The 20,755-nt window shown below is 32.9% G+C and overlaps 1 protein-coding gene across 5 annotated transcripts in view; it reads left to right on the top strand.

Moving 5' to 3' along the window:
* Positions 1 to 20,755, top strand: part of LOC132717631 (tyrosine-protein phosphatase 10D-like) — a 64,770-nt gene that overhangs the window by 12,948 nt on the left and 31,067 nt on the right. For all 5 annotated transcript variants that reach the window (XM_060701144.1, XM_060701141.1, XM_060701142.1 and 2 more), the window contains exons 4-17: positions 2,952 to 3,040; positions 5,646 to 5,850; positions 6,678 to 6,947; positions 7,417 to 7,567; positions 7,963 to 8,090; positions 9,018 to 9,278; positions 13,542 to 13,689; positions 14,074 to 14,195; positions 14,490 to 14,587; positions 15,230 to 15,425; positions 16,222 to 16,494; positions 16,872 to 17,159; positions 17,686 to 17,946; positions 18,377 to 18,649. In XM_060701144.1, the coding sequence (XP_060557127.1) occupies positions 2,952 to 3,040; positions 5,646 to 5,850; positions 6,678 to 6,947; positions 7,417 to 7,567; positions 7,963 to 8,090; positions 9,018 to 9,278; positions 13,542 to 13,689; positions 14,074 to 14,195; positions 14,490 to 14,587; positions 15,230 to 15,425; positions 16,222 to 16,494; positions 16,872 to 17,159; positions 17,686 to 17,946; positions 18,377 to 18,649 (2,763 nt within the window). The remainder of the gene's footprint in view (positions 1 to 2,951; positions 3,041 to 5,645; positions 5,851 to 6,677; positions 6,948 to 7,416; positions 7,568 to 7,962; positions 8,091 to 9,017; positions 9,279 to 13,541; positions 13,690 to 14,073; positions 14,196 to 14,489; positions 14,588 to 15,229; positions 15,426 to 16,221; positions 16,495 to 16,871; positions 17,160 to 17,685; positions 17,947 to 18,376; positions 18,650 to 20,755) is intronic.

Here is a 20,755-nt window from a genome sequence, read left to right on the forward strand (position 1 = left end):
TTCCTCCTTATTTCTAGGGCAGAATATAGACTTAAAATTGAAGATCCCTAATAATATTTTTTTCAAACACTTAAAGATAATACATGTATGTACTAAATAATGCCCATCTTTGAATAAAAATATTTTTATCGCAGAAATTAATTGAAAACAAAATATGTGTAATTTGAAAAAAAAAAAAAATGAATAACTATGTATGGGAAGCTGCATTCTCTATTACAGGCCAAGTAAAGTTGATCCCTTCTTCAGAAAAGTTGCTATAAAAAAACCTATAATTATACTCACATTGTGTCCATCTATTGTGTGTATATTTTAAACATAACATATCTACCTTATGTGAAGTCAAAATAATGCTTATTTGATACTTTGGATAAAATGAGCATGGTTAATCATTCAAGAACACACGGTGAGAAAATGAGAAGATTTGGCCTGTACACAGCTCTTTTTAAGTCTTAAGATATATATTCATAAAAATAGGAGTCCTAAGATTAATAAAATTGTCATACAACTTCTCCATACAACCAGTATCTCTGCAGTAAGATTACAGCTCATAAAAGTTTTACTGCTGCATGTGAAGCGATTTACAATGCACTTTATAACATAGCTTAACTATTTATGTAAATACTATAATAATTGAGCCGTGTCACGACAAAACCAACATAGTGCGTTTGCGACCAGCATGGATCCAGACCAGCCTGCGCATCCGCGCAGTCTGATCAGGATCCATGCTGTTCACTATCAGTTTTTCCACTTGTAATAGAGTTGGTAAGCGAACAGCATGGATCCTGATCAGACTGCGCGGATGCGCAGGCTGGTCTGGATCCATGCTGGTCGCAAACCCATTATGTTGGTTTTGTCATGACGCGGCTCAATTATGATTGTTATACTTGGCAAGAGAGTTCCCAGTGATTTTAATGTCATAAAATTTTTAAGGTTGAGCCGATGGTAGGAGAGGGGTGTGATTTTACATTTCTCTGATTTATCCTCTTTGGTTTAATTTATTACAGGCATTTTAAATGTGCATTTTTTATAAACTCAGTTTATTTAAAGGTAGAACATCTTACAATATAAATGTAATTCTTGTGTTAAAAAAAATGCTTCTAAATAGACTTACTTCAGAATTAACATATTAGGAGAGGTACAAACAAACTTTTACAGAATAAGTGTAACAGGTTGACTAATTTACTGTGAAAGGTAGTGCACTGTAAAGCTATAACTAAAGCAATAGTGGGAATTAGCTTGGAAAATCCCACATTTGCTGACTTCCAAATAACACCTATTTGATGTATAAAGATGGTATTATGAAGTAAATTCGCAAAGCAGTTATTTAAAGGCATCCAAAAATAATTGGATGGTAGGGTTTAATGAAAATTTTAAATGACAATAACAAATGTAAGATTTGCTCCTTTTACCACTTGATTTAGATTATAATGACATTTAGATAATAATTACATTTAGATTTTTATGCTCCCCGAAAAATTTCGGGGGAGCATATAGTCGACACCTTGTCCGTCTGTCCGTCCGTCCTTCCGTCTGTCCGTCCGAGCAGACGAAGGCTACATTATGAGGTTTAGGTTTATGTACAGGCACTCTGTATGGGGTTCATTCCGTAGAGACATGTATTATGTGGTTAAAAATGCTCTTATGGGGTTAAAAAAATTTGCTCTTGTGGGGTTAAGAGATCAAAGGAATAACCCCACAAACACGTCTGCTAAGTATGTCCGTTGTCTTGTCCGGAGCATAACTTGAAAACCCTTGAAGATAATTTGTTGAAACTTCATACAGTGGTAGAGGGCATTGAGGGGGAGTGCAGTGTCAAAGAACCATAACTCTATTTTGCCCGGTTTTTGAATTATCTCCCCTTATAGAAAAATCTTGTCCGGGGCATAACTCTAAAACTATAAGAGATATCAACATGAAACTTTGTAGGTGAATAGATCTCAATGGGTAGATGTGCAGTGCATAAGAACAATAACTCTTTTTGTCCTAATTTTGGAGTTATTGCCCTTTGTTAATTTTAACACTTTGAACTTTGTCCGGAACATAACTCTAAAACTATAAGAGATATCAAGATGAAACATTGTAGGTAGATAGATCTCATTGAGTAGAGGTGCAGTGCAAAAGAACCATAACTCTGTTAAGCCTCATTTTTGAATTATCTCCCCTTTTAGAAAAATCTTGTCCAGGACATAGCTGTAAAACTATAAGAGATATCAACATGAAACTTTGTAGGTAGATATATCTCAATGGGTAGATGTGCAGTGCACAAGAATCATAACTCTGCCTTGCCTAATTCTGGAGTTATTGCCCTTTGTTTATTTTTACTTTTTGAAGTTGTCCGGGACATAACTCGGAAATCATAAGAGATATCATCAAGAAACTTTGTAGGTTGATAGATCACATTGATTAGAAGTGCAGTGCAAAGAACAGTAACTCTGCCTTGCCTAATTTTGGAATTATTGCACTTTGAACTTTTTCCAGGGACATAACTCTGAAACTACAAGAGGTGTACTTTCTGTGTTCAAAACCTATTCGGGGAGCATCACCCGGCTCAAACCGGGCTCTTGTTATATTTATGCTAGAAAATGCAGAAACATAACAATTTAAATCACCATTCCTAGGGCATTGTTCATATTGAATGTCTTTAATAATAAAAAAAACAGGTACAGTCATACTGGTTATATTTTAAATAAGGGGACATATTATACATGTAAATATGTGATGCTTCAAACTGAGGAGGGATATCAATGTTAAAATTATTGCCCGTGATGAGAGCACAGCTTTTAAATATAATTTATAGCTAATAATCATGAAACACATATTGTATAAATATGTTTTTTTTTTTGCACAAAATTTTACATTCATTTAGTTCTTAATATGCAAATGATTCTTTTTACACTGTAAATGTGATATATTATCGGATTGTATAACAAAATAAATATTGTATTTCACAGCTCCACTGCCTCCTAGAGATCTGACAGTGGTTGCCATAGATATCCAGAAACTGAACATCACATGGGAGACAGTGACAGATAGTATACAGGTATTAAAATATCGTTATATTACATCACCAAGGAAACGCTGATAGTGTCTCGTGAAATTATATATATATCTATAACAATATCATATTCCTTATTTGTCTAGTATAGACTTGTTATTGAGTCTAGAAGCTTAGAAAGTTTTAGATAGCAATGTCCTCATGTACATTATAGTTATTAAGTTATATTTTTATTTACGCTTAGAAAAAAGGTGTATATTGTAATGCACCTAGTCATAAGTAAGTCTGTCTGTCCATCTATTAGCAATTTCCACTCTGTTACCTTTTGAATGGATGGATGGAAATTGAAACTACTTTGCAAGAATGTTAAGCATAATGAGACAATATGCATAGGACAGGCTTAAATTTAACATTCTTAGGTCAATGTCTCACTTTATGTATGAAATATTCCCACAGATAGAAAATTAAAGCTATTTAGCTGGAATGTATACACTAGCAGTTTGTGTAGAAAATATCTTTTAAGAATAAGTTTGTGAACTTTAATTTAATTGTGCGATATTGAACTTTAAACAGATGGAATATAACTATATTTTTCTGTTTAAAAGTTTAACTTTATACATATTGCCAAAACTTGTACCAGGCATTGTTCCCCTTCAAATAGGAATAATCTTTTTTTTTGTTTGCTAATGTAATGGTTGCAAATTTTTTTATAATAATATTGCAGCATTATTTAAGTATCTGTTGATATAGATGTATGTATATGTAAATTTTTAAGACAGCATGCCTCCAGATTCATGCGTAAATTTTCATGAAAATTCTTATAATGAATTAAGAAGTAAAATATTGTCAGGTGAACAAAGGAAGTAATTTAAATATTGCAAACAGCACTTGAAATCCACAAAAACTACCAAAAATAGATCAGAATATGGAAAAATAGCCCTTACTTTGTTAGTCACTTGGTATAAATATGGTGATACATACTGCAAAATCAGTCATTAGTTGCATACAACATGTTACTTATTTCTTGAATTGTGAATACTTATACTTTTAAAAAAATCTCTGTATATTTATCTCATTGTTTATACTCTAAATACTTTTGCTCATCTGGAGGCATGTAGCTTTAAAACTTTGGAATCATAGTTGCATTAACAGTAGCTGCATTTAACTGTCCTATCTTTACCACTGTGCAGACTGACAATCATCTATTCTAACGGCAGCTGAATTTAAGCATTTTGATATAACCCCCCCCCTTTACATTTACAATGGACAGTTCCAGATTCAAAGCAGGGCAAATCCATTATTCAAATTAAGCACAGTCAGGATTAATATTCCAGTAAGCTTTTTACATAGTTACAGGAGTGTATCTGATGGAAACAAGAGATAGAAAATAAAAGTCTGTCAACTGTTATAGCGTATTGTTTTTTTTTCTGGTTTATGTTAATTCTGTCAAACAATAAAGGAGAATAAGATAGAATTTCATCTCATGTATACATTACTAATGATATCATCTTCATACAACTATAGTTAGTCAATAGTGAAAATACTTAGTAGATTAAAACAATGTTTATTGTTAAAAGCAATTTACATCAAAGTGTTTAGCATATAGTGATAGTAAAAATGGTTTTTATACTACACAGTTTTTGTCATTTAGGCTTAATTCATTCTCCTATACTGTTAACAGATAGTGAATATTTTAATAAGTGATAATTGCTATCTATTCATCAAACTCATTAATGTTTTATTTGTCCACTTTATATGATTATATTGAACTGGATATACCTTACATTTGATTCTGAACAGGCAGTTGTAATTATAACAGGATTTTTATATCAAAATACAATGTCATGTACTTACTGGTAATATACTTAGTAGCCAGAATTAGGTCTAGTCTATATCTTGTCGCCAGAAAGTAAAGAGTCTGGTCAATATCATGTAGCCAGAAATATAGAGTCTTGTCAATATCATGTAGCCAGAAGTATAGAGTCTGGTAAATATCATGTAGACAGAAGTATAGAGTCTGGTCAATATCATGTAGACAGAAGTATAGAGTCTGGTCAATATCATGTAGCCAGAAGTATAGAGTCTGGTAAATATCATGTAGACAGAAGTATAGAGCCTGGTCAATATCATGTAGACAGAAGTATAGAGTCTGGTCAATATCATGTAGACAGAAATATAGAGTCTGGTCAATATCATGTAGCCAGAAGTTAAAAGTCTGTTAAAAATTTGTAGCCAGAAATATGAATTCTTGTCAATATCTTGAAGCCAGAAGTATATAGAGTCTGGTCAAAATCATGTAGACAGAAGTTAAAGTCTGGTTGCTGAAGTTGCTGACATGGATTGCCTCTCACATCTGTAAAGAACTCCAGACAGCTTACATATGGCTGATGGTTCTACTCAGCTGCTGAATCAGGCCTGGAATAAAGCAAAATGATATCAACCAGAAAAGCTGGAAAATTGCCATATGACATAAAAAAGAGCCATTTATGTCCAAAAGTTAAACAAGTAAAGGGAAATCTTGACACTTTTGTGGAGTTTGAAAGAGATGAAAATTGGAATTTTTTTTATTGGAAACAGGCATTGTTAGGCTTCTATTTTATGTAAAGAAAAAAAATCACTGTTTCATAAAAATAAAACATTTTTGTTACAGGACAGTTTTATGTTAAGCTACACATATAACTCCACCAATGGAAACAACCTGAATGAGCTGACTGTGAATGTCACATGCAACACAAGCAGTGAGAAATACTGCGAGCTTTTAATGCCCGGGATCCCGGGCCAGGTGTATGAGATACGTGTGTATAGTAAACTGAACGAAGCTGTTAGTGATGCCGCAATGACAATGCATTCAACAAGTAAGTTGATTAAAGTTATTTTGCCATTACGTTGCTTGATTTGTTAAGGAATTTAGATGTACTGGGGACTTTTGTGCAAAATTACTATTAATAGAATTTTAAATTAAATTATAGAATAAGAGAATCGTTTCTTAAGATATATGTGTATATTGTATCATATTTTGGAGACTTTACTATTGAAAACATCTCAAGAGTTAAATTGTATACCAATACAGTCATGCACTGAAGTGTAGGTATTAGTTTTTCACACTCACTGTCTGTCCCTAGGGCATGCTCCTTGATTGGATCATTTTTTCTGTGGTTTACTTATTGAGACATAGACAGAGATAGCAATAGAAAAGTCATATTTAAATGCTTGTACATTGGTTATTTTTTTCTGGGGTTTAATATTGTGATGACAGTCATGCCCCTTCGTACAACTCAGATAGCCTCGTATTTCAATGCTCTTTCTATTACATATACACATTTTGTTTACTTAGTGTATGTACATCAAATTATGGCATCTTGGATACTATATTGCCAATGATATCTGATAGAAAATGTTTAGCATTGATATTTAAGTTTCTCTTATCTGAACTTGTTTATTCAGTGTCTGCAGAAGGTATATTTGGAACATAAGGGTTTAACATTTTTTATTTGGACTGTTTATCTGTGTATTGCTCCACCATTATGATTGAAAGACTTCATTAAATTTCATTTATATTAAGTATGTAAGTATATGATTGTACATATATTTTATATCAAAATAAAGGTTTTATCAGTTATAATCTATTGGCGATTTGAAGAGTTATTTGTAATGTATTTACAACAATTATGTTTCATTTCAGTTCCGTTACCAGTGATAGGTCTCGATGAAATCCTTAGTAATGACTCATCTATACATCTGACTTGGACATTACCGGATAATTTAGACTTTGATTTTCGCCATTACATTATACATGTCATGAGCCAGTATGGTTCAATGACATGGGAGTTGACGGGTGACAAGCTGGAGTTACCGTTAACTAATCTACACGCTGGTTCACAGTATAATATAAGCATCATTGTTTCGACTGGATACGAGACTAGTCCAGCCGTGAAGAAAACATTTTATACACGTAAGCTGTCACAATTCTTTAGACTCTTAACTTTGTTGTATGAATCAAGATACTTTGTTTTAATATATTTAAATTATTATTGATTTGGAAGAATACTTATAGCTTATATAAACACCTAACAGGTACATGCCTTGGAACTAAATTTTAACTGGGATCATATGAGGTTACCCAAATAGGGCTTGAACTCCTTGTCCCTGGGTTGAAAGGCAGGCATGTTAACCACCAGTCCACCACCTTTACTTAAGATTGTCTGCAAATTATGGTTTTAAAATTGTATCTAGAGTAGAAAATTTAAGATTTTTGTTGTAAATGTTTTGTAATCAGTTGTTTTAAAAGATAATTATTTAAAAAATTATAAATAATGAATTTACTATTTATCTCTGGTTGCATATAGAAATAACAATTGCTAGTAGCTTGGTAGCTTTTACAGGCTGAATAATTATATGCTTATTCACTTTCAATATTTCAGACCCAGTTCAAGTTGACAGTTTAACTAACAACATATATCAGGACACTAGTACAGATTCCTTCATTGTGTATTGGACCATCAATAGTACTGCCAACTATGATAATTTCATCATTAACATCGACCCGAAACCAGAAAATACTTCATTCCCAATGTAAGTTAAACTAAATTAATATTTTTTCTCTTTTATAATCTACTCCTTTTAAAGTCCACATTAGCTTTTTATATAAATATATTACTATTTAACCAATCAAAAAATAACACAAATATACAATTTTTAATTTTCTTTCAGAATATTTTTCTGAATGATCAATTGCATATCTTTCTGTTTTAAGTGCTCCAGGTGTTTTTTGTAAGGAATACAATTTTTATGTTTTTAGGCTTTTGGACCACAGTGGAGTTCCTTTAAAATCTTGCATTTTCTAGAGTGATTTGTAAATCGTGAGTGATAAACATTGATTGATATTATTTATATCTCACTCATAATTTATGATGTAGAATTTTATCATTATAAAAGAGAAACTACATGTATATATAATTTAATTTCAGTACACTAGCAGCAGACGTATTCAACTACACCTTCACAAATCTTGCACCAGGACGAGGGTACACGGTCTCCTTGGTAACCAAACTTGCATACAAAGAGAGTGAACCTGTCAACAATACCTTTAGAACATGTATGTGTTAAATTTAAACATATTTATTTTAGTTTGATAGCGAAACAAGTTCTTGCAACTTACATTAATAACTTTCTAGTCCGCTTCCTGGAACCAACCAGTACTGGTGTCATATGAAGAAACATGGTCATGATCCGAGTAGGGTTCAAAGCCATGGTCTCTGGGGTTTGAGAGGCAGACACCTTAACCACTAGACTACCATATAACGCATCTGTGTGTTTCAATTATAGTTCAAGAAAAAACATTTATTTGAATTGTTATTTCACTTTATTTTGTTCATTGACTTAATGGAATAGCCTGCTTAGAAGTCGGAACTGTTCATTGTCACGCTAAGATGCAAAGAGATATCCCCATAAATATAACTTATAAATACAGAACAGAACTGTTCTAGAATAAATACATGTAAGAAGCCAACACAGCGGAGTCTGGTTAGACTATACAAACATCCAGCTAGGATGGGCTGGTTCAATACTGGTTGTACATTTGTATAGGCAATTTCTTTATCACTGCCAAAATTTGTAGTTTTAACTAGGTTATAATATTAATATAAAATTTATATAAGCAACAATTGTCTTGTGACTGTGTTCTTTATGGTTTTCAACCCAGTTTGGCTGGGACACACTAAGTTGAATCAAAGACAGCCAGAACTATAGAGCCATAGTTTCCCTAAATATGATGGGTTCTTCCTTAATGGCCTTGTACAGTATTGAAAGTTTTCTTTAAAGTTCATAACTAAACAATTAACTACCCTAAAGGTTGCGGGTTCTACATTAATAATCTGTACAGTATAGAAAGTTTTCTTTAAAGTTCATAACTAAACAATTAACTTTCCTAATGCGTAATCTTTTCATGTGATTAAGACAGATTATGGTTCTATTTATAAATGTTGCTTTACTATAAATGTTTTCCCCATATTCAATATTACAGTACCAAATAAACCTACTGATGCAAGTGTGCAAGTTGTAAGTGGGTCAGAGGTCAAAGTTGACTGGAAGGCAGCATTTGGTAATCTGGATGGCTACCGTCTGACCTTGACATATGATGTGGATTCAAAAGTTGTAGAACTGACTGACAAAACATTGAGTTACACATTTTATGGACTGGTTCCAGGAACTCAGTATGTTCTAAAAATTGAGTCACAGTCTGCAGGAATGTACAGTGAACCAATCACATCAACTTTTACAACAAGTAAGTCCTGAACTTCTGTTATACATGTACTAGTATATGACTTTTAAATAATTTTGATTCTTTTTAAGTAATGGATATGGGTCAAACTTATTTATTTCAAATTTTTGAAAGGATGATTGACAATGACCAAGGTAGCTAAATTGTTCAAGTTGTTATTGAATCCTCACTAAAAGCTCCTTATTTCAACATATCAGTTGATTGTTTTTTTTCGTCATCACACTCATTGAGTTTTTACTTGCAAGTTGATATATCCAAAACTTTTGAAGGGGATGGGTTGAAACTTCACACACTTGTTCTCTTTGATATCTTGCATGATTATCACTGGCCCTATAGTTTTATGTTACCTGACATGGGCCTTATTTACTGTCAAGCACTTAGAATAGCAGATCACACTGTCTGTAAATCAGATTGATAAAACATATCATGTCACTGGACTTTCGAATATTATTTTTCCTCATTGACCTGTAAATGACCTTGACCTTCAAGGTCAGATTTTAGAAACATTCACCATACCATTGCTATAATAACAGATATGGGATGGGAGCGGAGAACATTTGCAATTTATGAATATTTCTTCTAATTAGGTGTCTTGATTACTTATAAGAAACTTATAACAGGAGTGTGTTACATGTACAAATTTAAATGAAATAATAAGATATCACCAAACTACCTATATATAAAGGCTGTAATATTTAATGCATACACTTAAAATAGCCAAATTAAGGTCATGATTATTTATAAAATGACCAGTGTAGATGTTGAAAAAGTGCTTTCATATGGATGGGTATTTATGCAACAGGTATATTTGTCCTTGACCTAGTTAAAATAATTGTGTCAGGGCATAAATAAATACACCATATACAGGTGTGGTATATGGTTGATATTGAATATGTTTGAATTTGATAAGATTTCAATAGCGACATGGTTTTTTAGTAAACATCATTTCTTTTTTTCCACTTTTCATACGTAACAAGTTCTCTAACTAACAAACATTTGGTGCTCAGATTTTAACATGATATTACAGGAAATGGATCTTTTCTTTCTCATATCTAACTTTGAAACTTTTAAATTCTGTAGACGTTGAAGGTAAGATGTGGTATTGGACACTGTATAACCATATACTCTCTGTTCTTTGTTTCTATATTTAGAATTTGTTTCTATATTTAGAATTTTACTGTTATTTTGTTCTATATTTAGAACAGTTTAATCCAACAATCAGGAAATCTCATGCATTAGAGCTTGCTTTTTGATTTTTAAGGCTTGGGTAATGGGTGTTTTATTTACTATTTTGTTTGTTTCAATAATGTACATGTACTTGAATAAATATGGAAGGATATACTGTTTGTTAATAATTTAGCTTGGAACATGTGGAAAGGGATGGTAGATTAAAAATAGTTTACACAAGAAAAAAAGAAGAATATTTTATCAACAAAATATCTCAAATCATTGCATGCTAGGAAAATAAAAACAGATTAAGATATATATGTATGTCTTGGAATTCAATATAGATTTAAAGGCGCATTATAAGTGATAGGAAAACAAGGCCATTTTTTACTAAACTTAAATGCACAGTGTTTTATCCTATACTTAAAAACAGAAAAACTAGTTTAGTAAAAAAGCAAGTTTTCTAGGAAGAAATTAGATGTAGAAATAGAGACTTGGGTAGCTGATCTTTTTTATTAAAATAGTACATTTAGCAGATTATTTAACTGAGCCTTATCAAAAATTGCATAGTGCATATTTGGGGAAAAAAAACACACCAAAAAACATCATATTATGATACATCTACTGATTATACCATAGGTGAGCAAGGAATCTGTTCTTTTTTTAGCCAGAGCTTTTATTTTTTGCCAGCTATAAATAATAGCCGATGCTATTTTTAGCCTAACAGACTATTCAAAGAATAGGGGGAGCTTACTTGCACTCACCTCAGCGTTAGCATCACACTTTGAATAATTTTTTGCATGGTCACAAAGTTTGTGTCTCCATCACTGCTGAAGGGAATGGGTCAAATTTCATACACTTATTTGAAAACGTAACAAGAGGTCACTGTCCAAGGCCCATAACACTTACATGGGTTTTGACAGAATTATAGACATTTTTAAAATAAGAAAATTCCATGTTTCCAGTCTCTTGTTTTACTATCATTATAGTACTGAGAATAGTGAGCTCACTGTCCTTCGGACAGCCGTTGTTAGAACTTACAACTAGATTATTTTCTTTCTTTCTTCTATTATACAGTATAGGCTATAATGTAGATATGCTAGTAAAAAACATCATACAATAATTTTACTTGGATTCTTTAGTTTTTTCTTTCACCAGTAGATAATGAATTATGTCATTTAAAGCCACAACAAAAATGATACAATGTTCTGGTAAATCTCTAATCCTGGTTTTCACTATATGAGTGTTTGTTGCAAAAAGGTTGTAACTCATATCACATAAAGAAAGAGATACAATAATTTGCATCAAGACATGTATTAAAATACAATGAAATCAAATTGTTTATTTAAACTGTCAACATTTTGTTTTAAAAAAAGCATTTAAAAGTCGAATCATGCTAATACAGCTAAACACAGCACATGCTTAAGTTTAGTTTTAAAGCTAAGAATGTTTTTTTTTTACTTAGTGTTTCTAATTGTTACTTAGTAACTATCTCTAATGTTTATTTTTGTTTAATCAGAACCTTATTTGTGCAATAAGCTTGTGGAGGCTGGCCTTATGTTCCTGCTCATACATTATTGAAATAAATTAAAATGCTTACAATCAAGATGTGCAGCATTTTTAAATCATGCAGAATATGACTTAATCCTTTTATTTTCTCTTAAACCTGTCCATACCTTATTTTATATAATGGGTGTATCTTGCTCTGGGTTTGTAAATGCCAATTATAATTTTAAGGCAAACTTATTCTTATAATTTAAAAGTCCCAATATTTTGAAATTAATTTTTCACAGTTAAGGCTATGAACATAATGCAGTACAATTCTTTATAAATGTAGTAAGTTATTCATGAAATTAATATAAATGATAAACCAGTAGTAATTTTTCAACCTATGCACTTATTATGATTACTAGTACAATGTAAATAATGCCAAAGAAAATATAAACACGTATTAAATGTATATTACTCAGATGGAAAGTGATAATTACAATGTCATATTTAAGCATGAAAGTTGTTTTTTTTATGCATGTTTGGTTATTTAAGATAAGCTATACAAAATGCTATGCTAATTTATCAATTGAAATTAAGTTATTCAAGATCAGGCCTGGTATGCATGTGAACAATGTCTTGTGTTTTAACGGAACTCCACTGAGGTTCAAAAGCCAAATATTATAAAATTTGAATTTCTGACATAGATTAAGTCTGGGGCAATTGAAACAAATATAATAAAGAAGTATACTCCGCAATAAATTGAAAATCATATTTTCATGCTATTAGCACGCTAAGAGAGAAAGCTTTATAATGCTTTACAGTTTTCGGTCATTTTTCACAAATAGAATACTAGAAAAACAAACTAAGCAATCTGAAAGTTATTGGTCACAAGGACATTTAAATTATTATTTCCGGTCCCATAATGTCAAAAACCCACAGTGGAGTCCCTTTAATGTTTAAAGAGCAAGTTAATGTGTCTTAGTGGTTAAAGTTGCAGACGTCCATTCACTTGCTCAACACATTCACCTGCTCACCACACTATCGCGGGTTTGAATCCTGCTAGTTATGTTGAGGTTGTTTACATGTATGTCTGTGTCACAGCTGTGTGATTTAAAAGTGTACTGAACATTGAAAGTAAAACTGATGTATCTTCTTTTACAAGAAATACACAAGGAGGGGCAGGGGATGTAAGGTCTTGCTTCATTGGTAAAGTCTGAAGAATAGCAATATAATAATAAGGATAAGCTTAAACAACACTAATGAAAGTGATATAATAGACCATTATGTAGCAGATCATTATGACATTCAGAGCCCCTTAGTTACACAATGTGCCCATAAGGGTTTTTGAGCAAATAAGACTTGTTCTGAATGATCGAGTGGTTATAAATGCATGGTTCTTTCAATTTTCACTCAAATTTCAAGTTTTGGTGAAAACATTACATAATGTAATTAAGTTTTATGAACAAACCATAATCTTTGAAACAAATTAAATGTTCTGATTTTTTTTCATAAGTTTTACAGATACAGGACTGGTAGGAATTCATAATTTTAGAGTCATTAATTCATTAATATACTTAAAATTGACTTTTATTATTTGAATATTTTTAGATCCGTCCGCTGTTAGTGGTCTACGTGCAAGTATGGTGAACAGTGATTCGGTGACAATTGTATGGGACGCGCCCACAAACACTTCATTTGATACCTATGAGATTACAGTTGATCCAGCCCATGTGACCTCACCTATTATTCTTAACAGGTAATTGCTTTTAAGTTTTTTATGAGTAAATTATGATATAGTTATATGTATATTTAATTATTTTATTTATAATTATTTGTTATTTTGTAATGTATCATCGAAAGAATTAGAAACTGATGATAGTTCCAGTGGTTTTGTAAAACTAAGCTATTCTTTTAGTTATTTTTTTCAAATTTTCCCTAAAATGATGAATGGCTTTGTCCAGATTGAAACATTGAAAAGTCCATTTAAGATATTTAGTGTGGTAAAGATTATTTATGCAGCAGTGAAAAAGATTAAATGTAAATTTGCCGATAATCTGTTGTTGATATCTAATGAATTACTTAAATGTATAAGTGTATGCCACAATGCCGATGACAAGTTGTATTTTTGTGTTTGTTTCAGTAACATTACAGATATGTCATATAAGATATCTGGCTTGACCCCTGGTCAATTTTACACTATCTCTATGGTGACAGTATCCAGTGGTGTATACAGTGAAAGGCTGACCACTACAGTTATCACAGGTAACCCTATGTTTAACATAGCATTTTATTTTATTAATTTATATTTACACATTATAGAGTGTAAGCAAGCTTTGCATATGTGGAGACCAGGAAAGGCTGTATGATAAATTACCTAGTTGTTTCTAGGTTAATCGCTCATTCCCATTCTATTAACACTAGGAAAAAATATATAAAGAAGTAGTGAAGAACAACACATCAAAATCTGGGGATGTTTTTTTAAATTTATTTATATATACCGGTTTCAGGAATCTTGTTCTCTTCTTCAGGTTTATATTAGTGATGTTTATTTTATAGGCCCATTACCAGTGATGGATCTGATGGTAGAGCCACATGGTGCTGGTCTGAAGGTTTCCTGGAAAATTCAAAGTACAAGTAAACAGTCAGGATTCATAGTATGTATAATATATTGGTAGTTTAAACATTGGGTTTTGTTCGGTTTAACATCACACTTACACTGTTACTTAACACCATTACTGGTGGTGGAAGACCTCAGATTCCCCTCTGTGCATTATTTCAGGCACAAAACCAGTACATGAGTAGTACCAGCAACATTCCTTAAGCTAGCTGGATAACTTCCTCACATTAAAGAATCCAATGTCTTTGGTTGGATACTAACCCACATCAGTGAGGGGAAAGTAGTTTGAAGTCAGCAACCTTAACCACTAAGCCAGAGAGGCTCCTCAGTTTAAAGATGTAGAGTTCAATGATAGTGAATTTATAAAAAGAAAATTTCCTACCGATCTTACTTTCTTGATTTGTGTAATGGATTTGCCCTGTTTTTGAATTTGAAACTGTCCATTTCAAGATTAAGGGATTTTAATATCCAACTGCAAACGTTTAGATATACAGATATGTCCAGTCTGGCCTGGCTTTATACTGGTGGCAAAGGCTAAACACTTGTGATTCCAGCACACACAGTAAGGGTAAAAATTCTTTATTTATCTGCCCATTTATCTACCTTTTTTTTTAAGTGACAATTTCATGGGGGAAAAATCTTGAAAAATAGATATGTTATATTCCTGCTTGTATTAAAGGTCACTTACCAAGAGATGCCTGCTGGTGTACCAGTCCAGTTACCAGTTGTAGAGTCAGTGGAGAACCAGTCTGATTATAGTGTCACAACTCCTGACCTTTTCCCAGGGGGCACATACAAGGTCAAAGTTCAGGCGTGGCAGAATGTTTCAGGGGAGAGTGCAGGTTCACCACTACAAGAAATTAATGGCACTACAAGTATGTGATTTTTGAATTTTTTAAATTCTAATGTGAAGTATAGTATGCTTAAATTAGTCTAACTGTAATGCTTTCCTGCCTAAATTTCTAACATTGGCCAATGTCGTAGCGAATTGGTTATTTCCAGAACGTATTTTTGGGGCATAAGATTATTAACAACTACTAATCATTTATCGCTTTGTACATAATACTGGTTACAAACGATGAAAAATTATTGAATACCGATGATTACGAAAAATAATGTTCCAGAAATGACCGATTTATTACGATATTGGCTGATGTTTTGGCTGGGAAAGCATTACAGTAAGACTACCTTAAGTACATTGTATGTCACTAGTATAGACCTAGTATGCAAGTCTGTTATCCTTACAGTCATATTGAATACATTGTAATTTACTGACATTTGTTATTATATAAGTAATAGCATTTTGATACTAAATTGCTTTCACTTTGAATTAAAGTGACATGTAGCTCATTTTTTCAAGTTTATTTGAAATTGCACGATTTTTCACACAAATGACTATCGTAATTATGATTGATCAATTATTGATATTCACTATTCAGTCAGTACATATTATGGACAAGTCCATTTCAGATACAGGTATTTTAAAGCATGGTTAGGGTAAAGATATCAGTGCAATTGTTTGTCATGGACCAATAATTCATTAATTTAATATGTTTCTTTGACTTGTTCACACAGCCAGCAAACATACAGCATGTTCTGTTTAGAATTTTATAATTATTGTCATGGTTTATATATATATTGCCTTCTTAAAGTTGTAATTTTTATTTACAGAACCAAAGGCTGTTGAAAATATAACTGCCACAATTCTTGGTACTGATGTAATAGATTTAGACTGGTCTGCCCCTTCTGAGAGCATACACAGTCACTATGTTGTGAAACATAGACCCAGTCTGAGAAACCCAAATGTATTATGGGTAGAGAATTCGACCTTGAGCACTAACTTGACCTTGCCAGATTTAATGCCAGGAGAGAGATATGAGATTGAGGTGTACGCGGTGTCGGACTCAGTCAGGAGTAATGTCAGGATTGTACATGTCACAGTTCGTAAGTGTTATATTTTTTAGCTCGACTGTTTGCATTTTGAGAATAAAGAGCACTATTCTACATGTGCTTGTATGGGCATTGTTTTTTGTTTGTTTGTTTATTTGGTTTGTTTTTTTTTTGGGAGGGAGGGGGAGGTAAGTTTAAGTTTAAGTTTTAATAAAAATTTTGTGTACAATTAGTGTAAAAGTTATATCAGTGCATAGAATGGATTCAAACTTAAGACACACGTTTCTAAGGGACAGATCTACTGACATAACTAGTCTACATAGAGTTAAAACAAGTTATATAGATATTTCAAGATATAGAAATTTTAATTGTTTTGAAAAGTTTATTCTGTCGTATATTGAATGAAGATTGAGAAATGTATTATATTTTAGCACCACTTCCCCCACCGTCGGTCACAGTTTTAACAGAGAACACATCAACAACCTCCGTCACCCTACAATGGCTGTACAAAACAAGCGTCACCTATGTTGAAAACTGGGTCATCAGTTACTTTGACAACACAGGAATCAAAGTGAATCAGACGGTTCCTCGTCCAGCTACAGCAAAAATAGTCGAAGCTACAGTAGATGGATTGGTACCAGGCTTCAAATATGACATGGCTGTGCAAGCAGTTGTCCAGGAGAAAACCTCAAGCCCGGTCTCTACACCTGCTGTAACCAGTAAGCTAAACACAAAATTTTATTTTTAGTCTCGCATGTCAAGGCCACTGATACATGGCAGGTCAGAGGTCATGATACTCCATAGGTCAAAGTTCAAAAATCTGTGGTAACAGAAAAATTATAAAGAGAAGATTTTACTGCAAAAAAATATGATTGTTTTAATCTCATCTTTGATCTAAAAGAAGTTTTTGTAATAATTCCTATATGGCTATAGATAAATTGTTTACAAAGAGTGTGAAGTTTTTTTCCCATGTTGCCTGGCAACCAGTAGGTTACAAATCTCTAACCTGTGTCATATCAGCCTTGTATTGTAATACTGTTTCTATTCATTATATTTCTGCTTAATAATTGGTGGTCCATAGATGATATCTATTATAGTTTTTATTACAGTGTTAAATGTATTATGTTTTAACAGTCACATATTTTCTTTGCACATCCAGTGGTAGGGATTGAGGTGGGGTAGGGGTACATTCATACATACAAATCTAGAAAAAAAAACATGTCATATTTTCTTTCTTTATTTCAGAACCAGTAAACAACATTGCTATTAAGTTTGAGACCATCCCAACAAACTCATCATTTATCATCTCCTACGAAGAAATTTCCAATGATTATTTTGATGAAATAGTTTTCACTGTTTTGAATGATGTACACCGTAAACCAAAGGCTGCTGATAACAAGCAGGTAGAGTTTACCTCCCTTGATGCAGGTACTCTCTACACTGTGAAAGTACAAACAGTGAGTGGAGGGGAGAAAAGTGAGATTAAATCACTGCAGGCACAAACATGTGAGTTTACAGTTGTTGGAATTTTGGAAATTTGTTAGATTTGTCACAAAATTATCTTTCTAAGTCTTTTAGTTGGACTAAACAAACCAATGTTACATTCATAAAATTCAGCTATTTTTTTGTTAACATCTTCACTTAAGAAACTTGATTAAATCATGTTATGTATAGATTAATAATTTTATATTAGATTTTTTAAAATTTTACTGTAAACAAGTGTCAAGATATATTTCTAAGCCAATTTATATAAATAAAATGCAATGTTATTTTTAAAGTCAACTGTAAAAAAAATTTGGACTGAGAAATACAGTTGACTGATGCAAAGTGTGTTTCCTTTTTTTTCCGTAATTCTTAATTGTACTAATATGTTACTTATTGATGTTTTTTAATTGATTAAATTTTTGTATTACATTAGAATAATGTTTTATTTCAGTGCCAAATGCACCCATTGTCTCTGTTACTCCTTTGGCGAGCAGTATGGACTTGACCATTACTCGACCAAGTGGAGGTGTGGATAAATACAGGATCGAATGTTTTAATCCGAGTAACGTGAAGGTGAAGGATGAAACTGTGGATGTGACACAAGATGTCATGACACTGACGATAGACAATCTCATGCCATATACAACATATAACTGTAAATGGACATCCCTGTTTTCACTGTATCAGAACTATGTCAGTGTATCTGTTGATACACAAGAAGGAGGTAAAAAACCAACAATTGTACTTTTAAGTTAAAGTTTTTATGCCCCCGGGCATATAGTAATTGAACCGTCCGTCTGTCCGTCAATCCGTCTGTCCGTACGAGGTTAACCTAGAACAGCAAGTTGGATTTTTTAGCTCACCTGTCACAAAGTGACAGGGTGAGCTTTTGTGATCGCTTTTCGTCCGGCGTCCGTCCGTCCGTCCGTCCGTCGTCCGTCCATCGTCCGTCCGTAAACTTTTGCTTTAAATGACATCTCCTCATAAACCACTGAGCCAATTTCATCCAAACTTCACAGGAATGTTCCTTTGGTGGTCACCTTTAAAAATTGTTCAAAGAATTTAATTCCATGCAGAACTCTGGTTGCCATGGCAACCGAAAGAAAAATCTTTAAATATCTTCTTTTAAACAACCCTAAGAGCTAGAGCTTAGATATTTGGCATGAAACATCTTCTAATGAGTGTCTACCAAGTTTGTTCAAATAAAAGCCCTGGGTCAAAATTGGCCCGCCCCCGGGGTCATTGATTTTCCCTATATGCATATAGTAAAAACTTAAAAGATCTTCTTTTAAAGAACTGTAAGAGCTAGAGCTAAGATTTTTGGCATGGAACATCTTCTAGTGAGTGTCTACCAAGTTTGTTCAAAAATAAAAGCCCTGGGGTCAAAATTGGCCCCGCCCCGGGGGTCATTGATTTTCCCTATATGCATATAGTAAACACTTAAAAAATCTTCCTTTAAAGAACTGTAAGAGCTAGAGCTTAGATATTTGGCATGAAACATCTTCTAGTGAATGTCTACCAAGTTTGTTCAAATAAAAGCCCTGGGGTCAAAATTGGCCCCGCCCCAGGGGTCATTGATTTTCCCTATATGCATAAAGTAAAAACTTAAAAAAATCTTCTTTTAAAGAACCCAAAGAGCTAGAGCTTAGATATTTGGCATGAAACATCTTCTAGTGAATGTCTACCAAGTTTGTTCAAATAAAAGCCCTGGGGTCAAAATTGGCCCCGCCCTGGGGGGTAATTGATTTTCCCTATATGCATATAGTTTAAACTTAAAAAATCTTTTTTTAAAGAACCGTAAGAGCTAGAGCTTAGATATTTGGCATAAAACATCTTCTAGTAAATGTCTACCAAGTTTGTTCAAATAAAAGCCCTGGGGTCAAAATTGGCCCCGCCCCAGGGGGTCATTGATTTTCCCTATATGCATATAGTAAAAACTTAAAAAAATCTTCTTTTAAAGAACTGTAAGAGCTAAAGCTTATATATTTGGCATGAAACATCTTCTAGTGAATGTCTACCAAGTTTGTTTCAAATAAAACCCCTGGGGTCCAAATTGGCCCCTCCCCAGGGGTCATTGATTTTCCTTATATGCATATAGTAAAAACTTAAAGATCTTCTTTTAAAGAACCCAAAGAGCTAGAGCTAAGATATTTAGCATGAGACATGTTCTAATGGGTGTCTACCAAGTATGTTCAAATAAAAGCCCTGGGGTCAAAACTGGCCCCGCCCCGGGGGGTCATTGATTTTCCTTATATACATAACAAAAACTTAAAAATCTTCTTTGAAAAAACCCAAATAACTAGAGTTTAGATATTAAGCATGAAACATCTTTAAGTAAATATCTACAAAGTTTGTTCAAATAAAAGCCCAGGGGTCAAAACTGGCCCTGCCCGAGGGGTGTCATTGTTTTTTACTCTATGTGTATAGTAAAAACTTAAAAAATCTTCTTTTAAAAAACCCAATGAGCTAGAACTTAGATGTTTTGCATGAAACATCTTCTTATGGGTGTCTACCAAGTCTGTTCAAATAAACAAATAAAAGCCCATGGGTAAAAATTGGGCCGGGGGGGGGGCTATATACAGGTGAGCGACCTCAGGGCCATCATGGCCCTCTTGTCTTAAGTTCTACCTGTACCAATGGCTTCTAAGTTTACACACTTACTAATCAATACAAAGTACATGATCTGGGCAAGTTACATAACTCTGGCTTTCATATTTACCAAGTTATTGCCCTTTTCAGCACTTAGAAAATGAATAGTGGTTAACCTAAAACGGCAAGTTGGAAATATCTTAAGTTCTATCTATACTAATGGCTTTATAATTTCCACACT

Source organism: Ruditapes philippinarum, unplaced genomic scaffold (assembly GCF_026571515.1).
Source record: "Ruditapes philippinarum isolate M1 unplaced genomic scaffold, ASM2657151v2 ctg4399_1_1_1_1, whole genome shotgun sequence".
Lineage (NCBI taxonomy): Eukaryota > Metazoa > Mollusca > Bivalvia > Venerida > Veneridae > Ruditapes > Ruditapes philippinarum.